Here is a 16,428-nt window from a genome sequence, read left to right as displayed (position 1 = left end):
TTTATTTACAGAAGATGAGATCATACTACACATATGGCCTATTTTTGGTTTATCATGTTGTTTACTTACATAACAATAAATATAGTCCAACATCATCCCTTTGAATGATTGCATAGTATTTCACTGTATGGATACCCTACCTTTGCCTAATCCCTTACTAAGACTTTTTAGACTTTGTTTTGTTTTTCTTTTTTTTTGCACTTGTTTGTATTTTTATGTATTTGTTGGATTATTTCCTCAGGATAAATTTCTAATAGTGGAATTGCTGCATCAAATCATATCCAGATTATTAAGACTTTTGGTACATATTGCTACCAACTCTCCAGAAAACATGTACCAATTTATACAGCTCCAGCAATGTAACCCCCAATTTTCCTATTGGCCCCCAAACTGCTCCCTTGCTCACCTGACTTCCAGGTGAGCAGTAAGGACTCTCAGGAGAAAAAGGGGTGCAGGATGAGGTGAGGCTCCCCCACAGAGATACTACTGACCAGTGATACCAACACAGTCAATCCAGTAGAGACAGAAAATGCTTGGGGAGGGGAGAAATCGGAGACCCCTTTCTTTCCTGGAATCTCAGGATAGCATCATGTAGCAGAGAGAGCCAAGGATGAGACCCCAAAAGACCGGGAGATGATAGATGGCTCTGCCACTTAAAGGTTGTTTGACCTTTAAGCAAATCATTTAACCTCCCTGAGTCTCAGTTTCTTCATCTGTAAAATGGCATCACCTTCTGTTAGAATAATTATCTCTAGGAAACTTCCAGGTTAACATGTTGTGGCCTGACTTTCACCAGGGGATTGCTGCCTTAGTGCTGGGAAGCAGCTGACCTTGGACTTCCATGAGTATAACCGGGGTCCTGTTTAGCTCCTAAGAACAAGTCCTTGCTTACTCTCACAGTTAGGGTCTTCATCTTGTATTCGATAACCATGTTGCCCATCTTCTCAATTCCTATCAGGCTGGGTCCAGAAACACCTGGAGTCTTGAGGTGAGGGTAAGGAGAATGGGAAGAGAGTTGCCAATGCCTAGGACAATTCCATCATGTGTGTTGATTGTTACTATTACGATGACTTTAACACAACCTGCCTGATCTTGAACTTCAGACTGAAGATCCCCCTTCCTAGACCTGCCTGCTCCTGAGCTCCCTGTCTAGTCCCAGATGCTTCTGTTCTGCCTAACTGTACCTCTAGTTTGATGACACCATTTCTTCCACCTAAAGCAGTTTCTTTAAGATAACAACTCTTGCTAACACACATTGAGCACTTATTAGATGTCAAGTACTGTACTAAGCAATACACAGCAATATCCTCACTGATGGTCCTAGAAAGTAGGCATTCCCATTTTATATTTAAAAAACTAGCTCATTGAGGTTTAGCAACTTTCCCAAGGTCACACAGCTAGAATGTAAATGAGCTGGGATTTGAACTAGTCTGTCTGCAACAAAGCCTGTGTTCTTAGTCATGGCTAACAACCCCGAGAGGCAGGGAGGTCAGTGTTCAACACCCTTCTCATTTTATAGAAGAGCAAGCTGAGGCTCAGAGCTTGTCAAGATCACCCAGCTGGTCTGTAGCAGAATGAAGCCTAGAACCAGATCCCAGGGAAAACAGGCCAGCTGGACCCGGCTGACCCAAAGGGGTCACCAAAAATGTTTAGGGGTAGTTTTCTGACTCCAAAAGTGGAAATGAAGAAGAGACACTTTGACATCTTGGTTGGGGATTAAGGGTCCTCACTTAAAAGCTTTTTGGCAAGAGCCTATGAAACATCTATGCAGACCAGAATGAGTTGTCTCTTTCTCCATCTAAGGGAAACTTGAAATGCATACACAAAGTGACAAAAGTCCATATAGAGGTGGGAGGGGGCCCCTTCTGCCATATCAGGGAAGACTCCCTGGAGGGGTGCATTTTTAATAGTCCCTCAAGGGTTGATATGATTTGAACAGAGTTGGTGGTGCTGGACACCTAGCAAGTGTATAGTCCTGATTTCAGGCTGACACATACCAGACGGCTATTTTGAGCCAAGCAAACACTACTGTAAGGTTTATATGCTTGGTGATGTTATTTTAAAGCTATCCTTACTGAATGCATAGGCTGTGTTTGCTTATGTTGTTTTATTGGATGAAAAAGAATGATCATCTATCCTCACTACCCCTGAACCTGACCTTCATAATCTCCTTGCACTGAAAGCCCTCTATTTTTCTAGGCAAGGCTGTTCTTGACAGTCTCCCCATGAGTTCCTGTTGGCGACATATCTTCTTTAGTCACCTACTTTAAGCATTTATAAGTGCTTTTCCATCCATTATGTCATTTGATCCTTACACTATCCTTAGAAAGTAGATGTGCGGAGAGTATTCCCATTTTACACATGAGGAAACCGAGGGTTTAAGATAGGGGTAGCAAATAGGCTTCAATTCACTTTGACTTTCTGCAACATTGTATTGAGGGTCACGAGGTCAAGTCCAGGAGTTTGGCAAAAACTAGTGCTGTGATCAATTAGCAATGTCTGTCCTGGGCACCGAAAAGGAAGGTGATGGCACTTGTGCTGGTGAGTTAAAGAACTCAGATTTCCTGGGGTGCCTGTGTGGTTCAGTTGGTTAAGTGTCCGAATCTTGATTTCAGCTCAGGTCATGATCTCAGGGTTGTGAGACTGATTGGGCATGGAACCTGCTTAAGATTCTCTCTCTCCCTCTCCCTCTGCCCCTTTTCTTACCCCGGCATGTGCGAGCATGCCCTTGCGCCCTCTCTAAGAAACAAAAACAAAACAAAACAAGAACACCCAAAACAAACCAAAAAAACAAACTCAGATTTCCTGATTCCCAGCCCCAAGTTCTTTCCCTGCTCTATGTTCCTTAGAGAGGGCTTGTGGAAGGAGATGCAGGGATCCAGACACAGGTAGGAAATGGTACAGAGTAAGTGTTCAGTTGGTAGGCTGAAAGGGCCCTCCAAAACGTATCCATGTCCTAATCCCTAGAAGCTGTGAATGTTACCTTATATGGCAAAACAGAAATGGGGGGGTGGTCTTTGTAGATGTGATTAAGTTAAGGATTTTGAGGTGGGGGGATTATTCTGCATTATCCAAGTGGGTCCTAAATGCAATCATGTGTGTACTTAAAAGAGGGAGGCAGAGAGAGATTTCACACACCAAGGTGATGTGAAGATAGAGCTTAGAGAGATTTAGAGATGTGTCCACAAGCCAAGGAACACTGACAGCCACCAGCAGTTGGAGGCAACAAGGAATGGACTCTTCCCTAGAGGCTCTGGAGGGCATGCAACCCTGACAACATCTTGATTTGGGGCCCAGTGACATTGATTTCAAATCTCTGGCCTCTAGAACTGTTGGGAGAATACATTTCTGTTGTTTTAAGCCACCAAGTTTGTGTTGATTTGTTACAGCAGCACCAGGAGACTAATATACTCAGTGAGTATGAATTTTCCCTCTCTTTGAAGTCTTTCTGAGCTCTGAAAAACACACATGCACATGTATTATCTAATAAATAACGTGTATTTCCATACATATTTCATTGCCGGGAAGAAAGACCTCCATTATGAGTAAATATGTTCAAGGCAGAATCTAATGCCCACTAGGACCATGCGCTTAGATGTTTCCTGCACAAGGATGTTTACTCTACATGCATACTAATTAAGAAGTAATCAGTCTGCTCCATTTCCTACCAGAACAGTTATTTGTTTGATGTTTTTTCAATCCATCTGACAGGGCCCAGGGATGGGAGAATAGCATCCTGAACAAATGTGAGCCTTTGTTCCAAGGGAAAGGTATGCATCTATCTTCTGGGGGTGTTTTTGGTTTGTTTGTTTGGAAGGTATTAGGGGCTGCAGTTTTTCCTCCTTTGGGAAGAAGCTGGTAAAGAAGCAGAAGTTCAGCCTGCCATAAAGTTAGTACACAGGCAGACTTAGTATCCAAGGCCAGCAAACTGGAAGCAATAAATCATGTCATCTTGGCGCTTTGCCCATGAAGCCCAAATTAAAAATAAAATCCATTGTGAGAAATGAAATTCTTAATAATGAAATCTTATTCATGGATGGATGTGAGTTGGGGAGGTTATAAAATATGACTTGGGAGAGGTTTGGAATGTTAATATCTGAAGATTCAGAAGATGGCTGTCATAGATGATTGCAATGCAAATATTAAAATGTAAGTCACCCACCGTGCCACCTTTTTTTTTTTTAATATTCTACACACGCCACACTCAGGAGAAAACATCTGCCACCAGAAGACACAGAAGAGCCATCAGGAAAATCATTTTCAAAAGAGTTTCAGGGAAGATTTTCACCAGGCTGGACATCCTGGTGGCTGGGCAGGAGTTCTGGGTGCTCTCCTGGGCTGAACATATTTAATCCAGCCCCCCATCACCCCATTTCACAGATGAGGAGCCTGAGGCTTAGAGAACCCAAGTTCAGTGGTTGGCAGTGAGTTAATGTGTGGTAGAAACCTAGGCCCCTCCCTAACGACCACACTGTCTCCCAAGGCACACACTCTGCTTGCCTTGTGAAAGTCAAGGTGGACCTCAGCTCCAGCCTTCCTCATACACCTATGGGATTGGGTGAATCTAGAACAAGCATTTGTTGGGTATGATGAAGAAACTGGCCACTTTATATGTGATTGAGTAAGAAAAAAATACCGTTTCGAGTGCGCTGATCTGGTTCATTAAGGGCCTGCCCCAGTTACCCTTGGGGAAAAAGGTTCAAATAGTGTGGGGATATCAGAACAGCTGGGAATGAGCAGGACTTCAGTAGCTCTTTAGTGGAACCAAATCTTCTCCTGCCTAACGTAACCTCAAATCAGTGCTGTCTTTATATACAGAAACCCTAAAGGAACCCCACTTGAGCTGCCCTCCTGGAGAGATCAGGGAAGCTTCTAGAAGTGTTATTTACCTAGTAGTGGCAAAGGGTAGAGATATGGAGGCTGTGAGTAGGGAAACAGGGTTGAGTAGAGATTTTTATTGTCTTGGCTAGCTCTCTGGTATATATAGGAGGTAAAGTTCAAAGAAGGCAAGCACCTTTTTTTTTTAAGATTTTATTTATTTGAGAGAGAGAGAGAACACAAGGGGGGAAGGAGCAGAGGGAGAGGGAGAAGCAGACTCCCTGCTGAGCAGGGAGCCCAATGCAGGACTCAATCCCAGGACCCTTCCCAGGACCCTGAGATCACAGCCTGAGCAGAAGGCAGACAGACACTTAACCGACTGAGCCACCCAAGTGCTCCACCTTCTTTTTTTTCTTTTTAAGATCACACAGTGAGTTAGCCAAGCTGGAACATGAAACCAAACCTTCTAAGTCCTTAAACCAAGCCCTATGTCCCACAAAACTCAAAGGTAGTTTTCTAATTACAGAAATCCCTTTTAGTTTGTCAGCGGACAATGGAGGAATAGTATATTATTCTTCCCAGGAGTCCCTGTTACCCTCTGGAATTAAAATACCATGACCTTAACAAATAGAGAAAAGAAATTCCCAAGAATTGAAGTATGTGTATAACTTGTACACACAACCTTCTCTGAAGGGTTACCTGAGAATTGACTGATGCAGGTGTACAAAGCCCAACTCCTTTGCCTGGAGGCAGGGCAAATTCTGTGGTGCAATTGGCACTCCAGAGCTCCCCATGGCGTTGGGCTGAGACCAGACCCTTGTTCTGCTTCTCCTCCTCTCCTTTGCCATAATAATCAGAGTTCTTCAGAGAAACAAAACTGAGAGAGAGAGAGAGAGAGAGAGACATTTTAAGGAATTAGCTTGTGATTGTTCGGGCTGGTACTCTGAAATCCACAGGGCAAGTCAGCAGGATGGAGATTCAGGTAAGAGTTGAGGTTGCAGTCTTGTGTCTAAGGATCAGAATTTCTATGTTTCAGTCTGGAGGCAGAATTCCTTCTTCTTCAAGAAAACTCAGTCTTTGCTCTTGAGGCCTTCCACTGATCAGATGAGGCCCACCCACACACTATATAGGATCATCTGCTTTACCTAAAGTCAACTGTCATAAGTGTTAATCACATCTCAACATATACCTTTATAGAAACATCTAGACTAGTGTTGGACCAAACAACTGGTCACCATAGTCTAGCCAAGGGGACACATAAAATTAAGCATCACATCCCCTCACCTTAAGAGGTATTCCTGAGAGCACACCCTTAATACATCACTTTTATATTAATCTTCATCTCAAACTCAGCTTCTAAGGGACCTGCACTAAGACCCACTGATACTTTGTGTCCTGCTGCACTCCCTTGTTTGTCTTCCGCTTGCTTTTGTATTGTCTACCCTCCCCCTCCAAAAGTAAGTTCCTGGAGAGTGGGGTGTTTTCTGTCTTGCTTACTGCTATAACCCCAGTCCCTAGAACAAGACCTAGCACAGAGCACCTTGGCAGGTGTTTTGCCTGGTTGCTCTCAGCCTCCATTTCTACTCTGCTTTGTTCTGCTGTGTATTCCAGGGAGGCTTGGACCCTGTAACTGCATTTCTCGCCACGAGGCTTTCAGATAGGCTCCAACAATAGGGCAATGGTGGGAGATTAGCAGAAAGGAGGAGACCGGGGAGGCTCTTTTCCAGCTTTGGACTTGGGTTAGTGTCTCCCCAGCAGGCACAGAGGGCAACAGGGTGTTCTTGGCACTTCAAGCTCCTGCCTGTGAAGCTTCTTCCTCAGAGCCCGAGTAGCTCTCCAACATGGTCCTTGCACCGGCCTGCAGTGTAGCCCCAACATGGTCTCGGTTCTGGCCACCTTCGGGAAACCTCTATGGCTCAGAGCACCAGCTCAGCCTCCCCTCCTCCCAGGTTCTGGACTCTGGTAACACCACCTCTACCCTGCTGTTCTCCCATTCTTAGGGACAACAGCTTCTTCCTGCGGCACCAAGATCTGGGTTAACTCAAAGTCCCTCTTTTTTTTTTTTTTTTTGCTTCCTCAGCCCTTCCAGCACTATATAGTCACTTTCCTATATTAAATTCCCTCTGTTTAAAATATCCAGAGAGGTGTATGTCTCATGACTGGATCCTCTCAACTCTGACTGGTAATTTGGTCCTCAATAAATACTTGTTGGATGAATAAATTGTATTGCCACGCTAATGCTCTTAGAGCTCATAATTCTAAAGAAAGAAACATCTTTTCCAGCATCCAAAGATCAAATCACATGGAAGGACTCTGGTTGGCCCTGGTTGGGGCCTCCGTGCCTTGGACCAATCTCTCTGGACAAAGGACTGGAGCACCCTGATTGGTCAGGCCTGGCTCACAGACTCAGCCCTATAGCTCACAGCAGGTAGGGTATTGACATGGATGTCCCATCTGCACCACTTGGAGTGAGGGTGAAGGGCTTCACCAATGAAAGAGGGAGCTGGGCAGAAAAGAACCCCAACACTTCCCCACCATGATAACTTTACAATCTTCAGGGGGAAATAGACAGATTGACAAACGATTATCATACGATGAGGTGAAGCACCAGTGTTCTAGGAGTACAAGGGAGCGTTTACTCTACAAAACACGTTCACATACGCTATATAATTTGTTTCTGATGATGCCAGCCGCTGCGAAGTAAGCGTTTTCATTTTCATGAACGAGTGAATCTTCGGAAACTTCTCTGGCCTCTTGTGACGGGTCTGTTCTTTCCTTTTTGATTCAAAGCCTCATCTGTTCAGCTCCCTTGGCCCAGGTCACATCAGCCTTTGTTTTCTTTCTACTTCTGAATATCTCCGTTCCATTCCTTTTTTTTTTTTTTCATGCCATAAGTTTATTTACAAACATATTGAGTATGTTGAAAACAAGAGTTTGATCCATTTTTCAAAGAGACTGCACCTCTTAAAATGTTCCTTTTCACATCTGTTTGATGGATTAATTAAAACATCCTTATTTCTTAAGCAGCTGATGTCTTACTATAAAAAAAGGTGCAGCAAATCCAGATCCAAAGTACAAAGTCATCATAAGTAGTAATCGCCACTTGTTTTCCACTGAAAATGGCAAATTCTTCCCTGGACCTTCCTCATAGTGGCTCCTACGGACCACAGAGGTTGTGAACCTCCGGACGCTCTGTCCCAACATGGCGCTGTTGGAAGTTCTGCGAAAGGGGCAGAGCCCTAAGACCGTAGAAATGGCAGCACCACCAAGTCCTCCCCTTCTCACGACCTTGTTCCTCGGCTCCATTCCTTTTTGATGTAAAATCCTCTTAAAGGAGGAGTGATTACAAGCAAATTTTCCCTGGTCCCATCACTATCATGGCATGTACAAAGCCCCCACTATGAGGCAGATACCGTACCAGATGTTTTGCACACATTCTCTCCTTTTCTTTACAACCTTACAAAATAGCACTAGTGTCCCAGAAAGATTGTGTGACTTGGCGCAGGTATGTAGCTACTTTGTAATAGGATATAAATCCACCTCAGTCTGGCTCCCCCAACAGCAGCATTTCCCCTACGTTGTCTTTACACCAGTGGAGGAATGGTTGAAAGAGCTGGGGATGTGTAACCAGCAGGACAACACACACAGGGGTGTCATTAATCATCCGAATGTCTAATGGGCTATGAGGTAGCAGAGAGAATTCATTGGAATTTTTGTGGCCCCAAGAGCCAGAAACGGCGCCAACTATGTAAGTTAGAGTGAGATAAAGGTCTGCTCAATATAACCTAAATGGCAGAAGGTAACGTGGGTCTCCAAGGAGATAGCGATGGGGCAGGTTTTGAGAGATGTGGAAGAATGGGAAAATCCTGACTCAGGGAGCAGATCGGGTGGAGGGTTTTTAAAAGTCCTGCGACCAGGAAACCACTCCTTGCTTCCTGCTCACCCCATTTCCTGAAGTTACAATTCTGGCAAGGCTCCCCTAAGAATCTGGGTTAACTCCAGATGGTAAACTGATGAAAAAAAAAAAACAAGTAACTCAAAATGACACACTGGTTGTTTAAGAAAACAAACCAACCACAAAACCATGTGTTGATAATATAGACAAACCATAGAGATGTTTTGCAAATTTTCACACAACTTGAAGCATCTTAGTCTGCCTGAGACTTCTCCAGACTCTTTAGTTTCATTTTATCATTTGAAACGTATTTCATGCTTATCCAGTTAAGACTAGACTGCTTGTTTGCAAAAATTTTACTGATTTTAACACTCTGCCTCAGACTCTACATGAATTGCCTGAGAAAAGGGCCCAATGGGGCTGAAGACAGTGGGGAGGGGATGGATATGAGTGGAGGTGTCTAGTCTGTGCCTTGTCTGAGAGGCATCACAGCACGCTTCCTTCTGTGTCCCTCTGCCCCCGGGGCCATGACCTGTCTCTGCACCAAAGTAATGATGTGGTACTGTTTCGCCCTTCCCGAGGCAGGAGTCTGGCTTGTCCTTCACCTCAAGGAGAATCACCTGTAAGCGTCCACACTCCCATGTTTGGGACTGGAATCAAACTAACTTGGTCTTGGAGCTCAGGACTCCCTTCTTTCTTGTCTGTGGCATATGACAAGCTCTGCAGATATTTCCACAGAACATACTTCTAAGTGCTGCTCAGGTGTGCTGTGGCCAAAGTTCCATTTGCAGGTGAGGAAACCTATAGAGGTTCCATGTCTCACCAGAGGCTACGCAACCAATAACTGGTCACTTTAAAGCTGGCCCTCCTGACTGCTGGCCTGGTTCCTTGCCCTGCCCCACACAGCTCCTTCACAGGCTGCTCTGGGGCATGGTTGATGGAGGAGGAACCTGGGCTAAGCAAAGGCTGGGCTCTTGCTTCAGGATCGCTGTGGGTCTGCGACCCAGCTCTGTTCACAGCTGGAGGCCTGGCCTCTGGTGCCCTTTATTCAAGTCACCCATCTTGACTCTCCTTTCTGATCCATCCCCTCTCCCCACCTTGGGTATATTCCAGCCTTGAGAGCTCTTTCTGGTCAGTGACGAGCAGGTAGCAGGTGCCGGGCCTGTAAAATCTTGTAGAGTCTGGGCTGGAGTCAATGTCACATATAAGCAGAAGTTGTGGGAAAGCAGCAGTTTTGAGTACAGAGTACGCAGAGGGCCCCACTCTACGGTGAGAGCAGGACAGATGTCCAGAGGCACAGAGACAAGAGAGAGAAGCTAGTGACCATGGCGACCTTGGTTCTTGAGGGCACCTCATTGTTCCACTCCAGTTCCACAAGGGACTTTACCACAGGCAATAGGGAGCCAAAGAGGGTTCAAGGGGATGGCAGAATTTCATGTAATCATTTTATTCCGTGTTCTGCCTCTCCTGCCATCTCACCTACTGCCCTTGCTGATAAACCATACCTCCAGAAGTCAGATTCATCGGGAACTCAGTGGCTTTGGGAATGACTTCAGTGCCTTCAGCTTGGGAAATTCAGATTTTTGTCTGGATTCACCATCTCTCCAAAGCACAGGGTGGAATTCTTTCATTTAGAAACTGAGATGACACTTAACCAATTAGGCCTTCCCTTGTCCCTTCTATATTCTTGAACAACTTGCACCACAAGCCAGCTTGGCCGGTTACCATGGACACCACTGTCACTAGAATTGCGCCCGCGGGGCAGCAGCTAATAGCAACTTTAACCAGTTTCTTGTCTTCTAGGGAAGGCAGAGCTGGTGGGAATGCAGCTCTTCTCATCACCGTAAATAGTTTAGTGTGTAGGGGAGGGTGGTGATGGAAAGAGAAGAATAATTACTCCTTCAAAATGTCACAAACTAATGTTCTTGTTGAAACAAGGAATAAATTTTGACCAGTGGAACTGCGGTCATTCTATTTGCTATGAAGTCACGAATATTTCAGAGTTGGATCATAATCAGTGTTAAGGCTGAGTTTTCCCTAAGATCTCAGCTTTTCTCAGGTGTCTGAGTATCTAGTAGTGATCAACATTTACAGAGCACTTATTGTAGGTACACTGCACACATTCTTTCATTTAATTCAGACAACTACACGGTGAAGTAGGTTCTCTTACCATTCCCATTTTATAGATGAGAGCATGTAGGCTCAAAGTGGTAAAGTCTCTTGCTAAGAGCACACAAAAAGGGAGCCTCCAAAACTCATGTCCCACCTGATTCCTCCAGGTAGGTGGGAAGTTTGAAAATACTTTTGAAAAAATACCTGTATGAAGTTTTGAAAATTCCTGAACCTGTAGATCGTTCCTAGGCCCTGAACTTATTTCTCCTCAGTGACTGTACTGCCAAGGTCACAGCTTTGTCACACGGGAGATAGCCTAGCCCCTGTCACCCAAAGCTCTGGGCCTGGGCTCTTCCACAGTCTCTAGCCTGACACCCTGGGGGCAATTGCCAAAGCTTCCCAAATCACAGTCTATAAAGTGGAGTGTTAATCCCCACTCTGCTCACTTCACAGGGATGTTATGAATCTCAATCTATGTAAAAGCAAAAGTGTTTTGCAAACTGTATAAAGCCATAGGTGGGAATCTTCAACTCAAATCAACATTTTCTGAACACTTAGCTTGGGTTGGGAAATGTGCTAGGTGTCAGGGATATAAATACAAATGAATTAATGTAGGATTGTTTTCCAACAACAGTATTGAGCTGAGTTCCCATGGGCCAGGTACCATGCTATGCATTGGGAACGTGGCTATGTCTGAATCAGGGCCAGGTTCTATGCTCACAGAACTGCTCGTGGTGTGCAGAGAAGATAGGTGTTCAAAACATGAATTCAATAATGTTCCATGGGTGCTGTTAGGAGAACTATAGGTGCTATGGGAGCATTTAACAGGGAGTCCTAACCTGATGTAGGAGTCCAGCCTCCCTGAGGAAGTGATATTTAAGTGTCCTCTAGGAGCACAGAGACTAAGGGGGGAGTGGGTATATAAACCAATAAACACGGAGCTGTGATAGATGGATAGAGAAGGAGAGAGGCGAGTCTTGCTACACCTGTATTAAAGTCAAGGCGGATTTATTACCCAATCCTGAGTGTTGCTGTCACAGTTTGGAAACATCCAGAAAAATTTCCATAGGAATACATATTTAAATATGTGACTGTAAGTAGGTGACTAAGACTCAAAATAGCAACCAACAAAAAAATTGTGGGAATATTTCCTGCTTTACCTTCTCCTCTCTCTCTCTCACACAGACACACATCTGGTTAATCCGGCAAGTAAAATGTAAGATGTTCACCATGGTCTCCTAACCCAGACCATACTGATTTCGAGTATCTCATTATCAGATCTTGACGATTTATATAGATTTATATATAAAATAAAGAGAAAACTCACTTTCACTTTTTCACTGTGAAGCTTTTCATGCATTGAAGACAAGAGACCACGCAAGACTTCTAAGTAATCCCTGCCCCATTCTGCAACTTCCAGCCCTGAGAATCTGTGAGGTTGGTTACAGTTAGAAAGTGAGGCACTTTGAGGGTTGGTGAGATAGCCTTGGAGCAGGGCCAGAAGAGTTGCCTTAATCCTATCTTCTCCATTAACTTGTAGGATGGTCTTGGAGAAGTCACTTCCCTCCCCAAGCCTCAGTTTCCCCATCTATAAATAGAGGAAGTTGAGAAAGTCCTTTTGACCTAGTTTTATGAATTTATGAAAAGGACTCTTAATCTCCCCAGGCTAATGTGGGTCCCTGTGTTATAATCCCTGTGTATAATTCCCTGTTAGCACTTATCCTTGTCTCTACTTTTTCTCTTTAAAAAAAAAAAATCTATTCATCTATCTCCATTAGTGTTTGCCCTCCCCCAAAGACTTGACCTTCGGGAGAGCAGAGACTCTGCTGTTCGCCACTCTACTCAGGTGTTTTAGCCTGTACCTGGCACAAAGTAGGAGCTCAATAAACATTTATTGCCCGAATGTTCCCAGGGAGCACTCATCCCCACCCAGCCCTGCTGACTTGACACCAGTGAGCACTGGGGTTTTCTAACAGGTGTCTGTGAAAAGCTCTGTGCTGACAGATGTGTGGAGCTTTGTGACATTCCAAAGGATCGTGACAGTGTCTTTGAAATAATTACAAACCCAAGCCCCTGTTCCAAAAAACACTCCTGTCCTTTCTAAGGCCACAGAAGAAATGAGACCAGAGTCAAAAGGTCATTCAGAATGAAGTCAGTTGCCACCCATCGTGTGACAGTTGGGATTAGCAAACCCTAATGTGGAATTTTTCTTCAAAGTCAAGAGTTGTCAAACATTGTGAAATCAGCACTTCTTATAGTGATTTATGGAACTGAACCCCTTTGATTTCTTTTTGTAAACCATGACTTCCACTGTATTCATTCATTTGCTCATTTGTTTGGACAGTACTTCTCTTTAGGCTCTACCGTGTACCAGACCTTGAGCAGAGCATGGTGAGGGCCATAAAGATGGATGTGTGCCAGGAGTCCATGGCCAAATAGAGGGAAGAGCATCCACCCAAGAACTGCAAGGCTGATCTAAGACGTCAGTATCTGTGAGCCCATTTGATTAAAGTCTGTCTCTTGCTACTAAACACTAAGTCCCAGGAAACCAGGGACTAATTTTTTTTCTTTGTCTTGCTCAATATTGAATGGTGCTTGGTACCTAGTAGGAACTCAGTATATAGTTGCAGAATGAGGGCAGTAATGTTCTCTAAAAGAGATCCAAAAAGTGCTATGGGGACTGGAGAGGTAGAGCTTAGTCTCAGCAGGAGAAGTTACCTGATCAAAACTGAGAGGGACCATTGAGGTTAGTGCTTCCTGTAGCCAGTCTCAGCCCCATTTTACAAACGAGCAAAGTGTCACAGAGAGAGAAAGTGATTTGCCCAGGGTCACACAGTTGTCCTCCCCCCTATTCACGTGTTGAAGTTTTAACCCCCAGTACCTCAGAATGTGACAGTATTTGCAAGTAAGGTCTTTAAAGAGGCAAGTAAATTAAAATGCAGTCATATGAGTGGGCCTTAATCTATCTGACTAGTGTCCTTATAAGAAGAGGGCATTAGAACAGAGATACATACGGAGGGGAGACCTTGCAAAGACACAGGAAGAAGATGCCTATCTACCAGCCGAGGAGAGAGGCCTCAGAAGAAACAGTCTGCTAGTATAACACCGTGATCTTGGACTTCTGGCTTCTGGAATTGCGAGAAAGTAAACTTCTGTGGTTTAAGCCCCCCAGTGTGTGGTACTTTGGTACAGGAGCCCTAAGGGAACTGCTACCCACAGTACGTGATGGCAGAGTCAGGATGAGAGGCCAGGTCTGCTTTCTTCTCTATGAAGCCTTGCCTAATGTCTCATCCTGGCCCTTCCAAATTAAATGCTCACGGCTCTGGCTCTCCCAGGAAGTTGCTTACTCTTCTATTTGTCCTTCCGTGTATCATAGAAGTTGATGACACACCTATCCATCTGTCTGTCCATCCTCTCAACAAAATTATACTTACCATTGTCCATGTCCCCGTGCTGTGCTGGGCACTGAGAGTTCAGAGATGGATGCCTGGGCACCCACTTTTGCCCTAACCAACCCTGTTTTAGCTCTTGTTACCACATCCTTCTTACTCCTTCAAAGAATTAAGGCTCTAGTTTAGGCCGGGGAAAGGTAGGTGAAAGAGAGATACGTGATAGCTCTCTGCAAAATCCCAAGGGACACTACTCTGTGCAGGAGATATTACCAGAAGACAGTAGTAGTTCCAGAGCACAGAACGGTTCATTGGGGCCCGTTACAGGAGACAACAGGAGGATGTTCCAAGAGAACAAATTTTTTGTCCTTTTTGCTTATGGCCTCAAAGAGGTTGGGCTTCTGGGGCAACTCAGGGCTGCTCTGCCCAACAGGCAGGGTACTATGATAATAATGATAATGATAATGATAACAATAATAATAATAGAGTTTAAAAAATTTTTACAATTATATTGTATTATGGTATTTATTATGGGAAAACCCAGCACTTTGTTGGATTTCTAGACACTTATTTTATGATTAAAACTATTTTTATAGAATAAGGGAGTCATAGTGTTTTCTGTTCTTTCCAGTTTAGCTTTTAAAGGTCTTAATCCGGTTCGGTTTGGCAACAGATACATTAAGGAATAATTACAAAGGTGGTGTTAAGTGCTGGGCTAGAAAACGCCAGTGTTTTCTGGGGTCTGAGGTAGGAGAGCCCCATTGCCCCACTGGAGTTCCCATGGGCAGGAACCTGAACAGTTTAGATGCCAGTTCCTTCAGTCCACAAAAGGGCGTGGAGAATGCAAGTGGGGGGCTCTTGCCCAATCTTTCCCTAGCCTGAGCAGTGAAACGCACATATTTTCTCTTTCGTATGAAGAAAACAGAGGCCCAGATGATGGCAGTGGCTCACTCAAGATCACAAAAGTGGGGAGTGGCAAATGTTTTAATAGTTAACATTTATTGACTCCTTACTATATGTCAAACACTGACTGAGGAGCTTTGCACGTTTTCTCTCATTTAATTCTCCTGACAATCTGTGAAGTACCCTTGTTTTTCCCATTTCACAGATGAGGAAGTAAAATAAGAGACTTTCACAAGGTTAGCTCGCTATCTATTAGCCAAGTCTGCATGTGCTCTCAGTAGGTGGTGGGGTGACTTTGGAATAACAGCCTGATCCTGGACCTGTGTGGGGGGCACGTTGAGGCGTGAAGGGCCGGTGTACGCCAACCCCGGCTAGCACTGCGCGGTCTTGGCCTGGGGCTGGAAGCACACGGCGGGGGCGGGCCAGGGGCGGGGCCTCCGACGCGCTGGTCCCCAGAAGCTTCAGCGGAAAGTCCCGCCCCCAGCCTAGGAGCGCAGGGATTGGCTCTCCCGAGGGCGATTGGCGGCTGCGGCGGAGGCGGGGCCACAAGCAGGAAGTGGGAGTAAAGGCGGCTCGAGGCGAGGTGGCCGGCAGGTTGCTGCGGCCACTTTGCCGTGTCGCCGCCGCCAGTGGCGAGATGGAGGGGCCGGGCCTGGGCTCGCAGGTGAGTGCGGCCGGGTGCTGGCCGTCTTGGGGCGGTGAGAGCGGCGGCGGCCGTGGGGAGAGGGAGGGCGTAGGTGTGAGGCGGCTCCCAAGAGGGGCCTCCGGGGGCGGAGGGGCCTGGGCTGGGAAGGAGGAAGCACGGAGACTCCGAGAATGATGCTGGGAATTCTCTCCGAGACGACCGGAAAGAAAAGGCGAGGACGTACGGGTGAGTGCCCTACGGGCCCTCCATCCTCCACGGTGGCCCAGGGCGCCCCCTGGGGCTGGTACCCTGGTGCCCAGTTAGGGACCGCTGAGGGGCCTGAAAGGGAGTGTGGCCCTTCCTAGGAGAGGTGTCAGGTGACACACCTGAGTTGGACCAGCCTGTCTTGACCTTGGCCTGGAATCCATGCAGTTCTCTTGATTTCTTTTTTTCGGTGGAGTTGCCTGGACACCTTCCTTCGCCCCACCCAGCCCTATTCTGGTTCTTGCTCCCACTTCTTGCCTACTCCAAAGAACTGAGGCTGTTAGTTTAGGCTGGGGAAAAGGTGGGTGGAAAGAGGTACGTGATAGCTCTCTGCAGAACCCCAAAAGACGCTATTCTGTGGAGGAGATACTACCAGAAGCCAGATGTAGTTCCAGAGAAGAGAACGGGCCTGTGGGGGACGT

At 45.6% G+C, this 16,428-nt stretch overlaps 2 protein-coding genes across 7 annotated transcripts in view; one reads left to right on the top strand and one right to left on the bottom strand.

The window, feature by feature from the left end:
* Positions 1-7,683: 7,683 nt before the first annotated feature.
* LOC112829339 (cytochrome c oxidase subunit 7C, mitochondrial) lies at positions 7,684-8,116 on the bottom strand. The gene has a single exon (XM_025878846.2). It carries the CDS (start codon positions 8,020-8,022, stop codon positions 7,831-7,833), a length of 192 nt encoding a protein of 63 aa, XP_025734631.1. The 5' UTR covers positions 8,023-8,116; the 3' UTR covers positions 7,684-7,830.
* A 7,540-nt stretch (positions 8,117-15,656) lies between these two features.
* Positions 15,657-16,428, top strand: part of ZDHHC13 (zDHHC palmitoyltransferase 13) — a 47,374-nt gene continuing 46,602 nt past the window's right edge. For 3 of the 6 annotated variants that reach the window (XM_073904867.1, XM_073904866.1, XM_073904865.1), the window contains exon 1: positions 15,657-15,781. In XM_073904867.1, coding sequence (XP_073760968.1) covers positions 15,755-15,781 — 27 coding nt within the window. In that variant the 5' untranslated portion in view covers positions 15,657-15,754. Of the gene's footprint in view, positions 15,782-15,860; positions 15,989-16,428 lie in introns of those variants that run through there. The other 3 variants (XM_073904870.1, XM_073904871.1, XM_073904869.1) reach the window with 3 other exon arrangements.

Source organism: Callorhinus ursinus, unplaced genomic scaffold (assembly GCF_003265705.2).
Source record: "Callorhinus ursinus isolate GAN/ISIS: 27379988/994484 unplaced genomic scaffold, GSC_fseal_2.0 scaffold21, whole genome shotgun sequence".
In the NCBI taxonomy this organism is placed as follows: Eukaryota; Metazoa; Chordata; class Mammalia; order Carnivora; family Otariidae; genus Callorhinus; species Callorhinus ursinus.
This window is presented reverse-complemented; position numbering and strand designations above follow the sequence as displayed.

Bases quoted from the DNA above. Each gene is read 5' to 3' on its own strand.
- LOC112829339 (XM_025878846.2), bottom strand. From the start codon at position 8,022: ATGTTGGGACAGAGCGTCCGGAGGTTCACAACCTCTGTGGTCCGTAGG.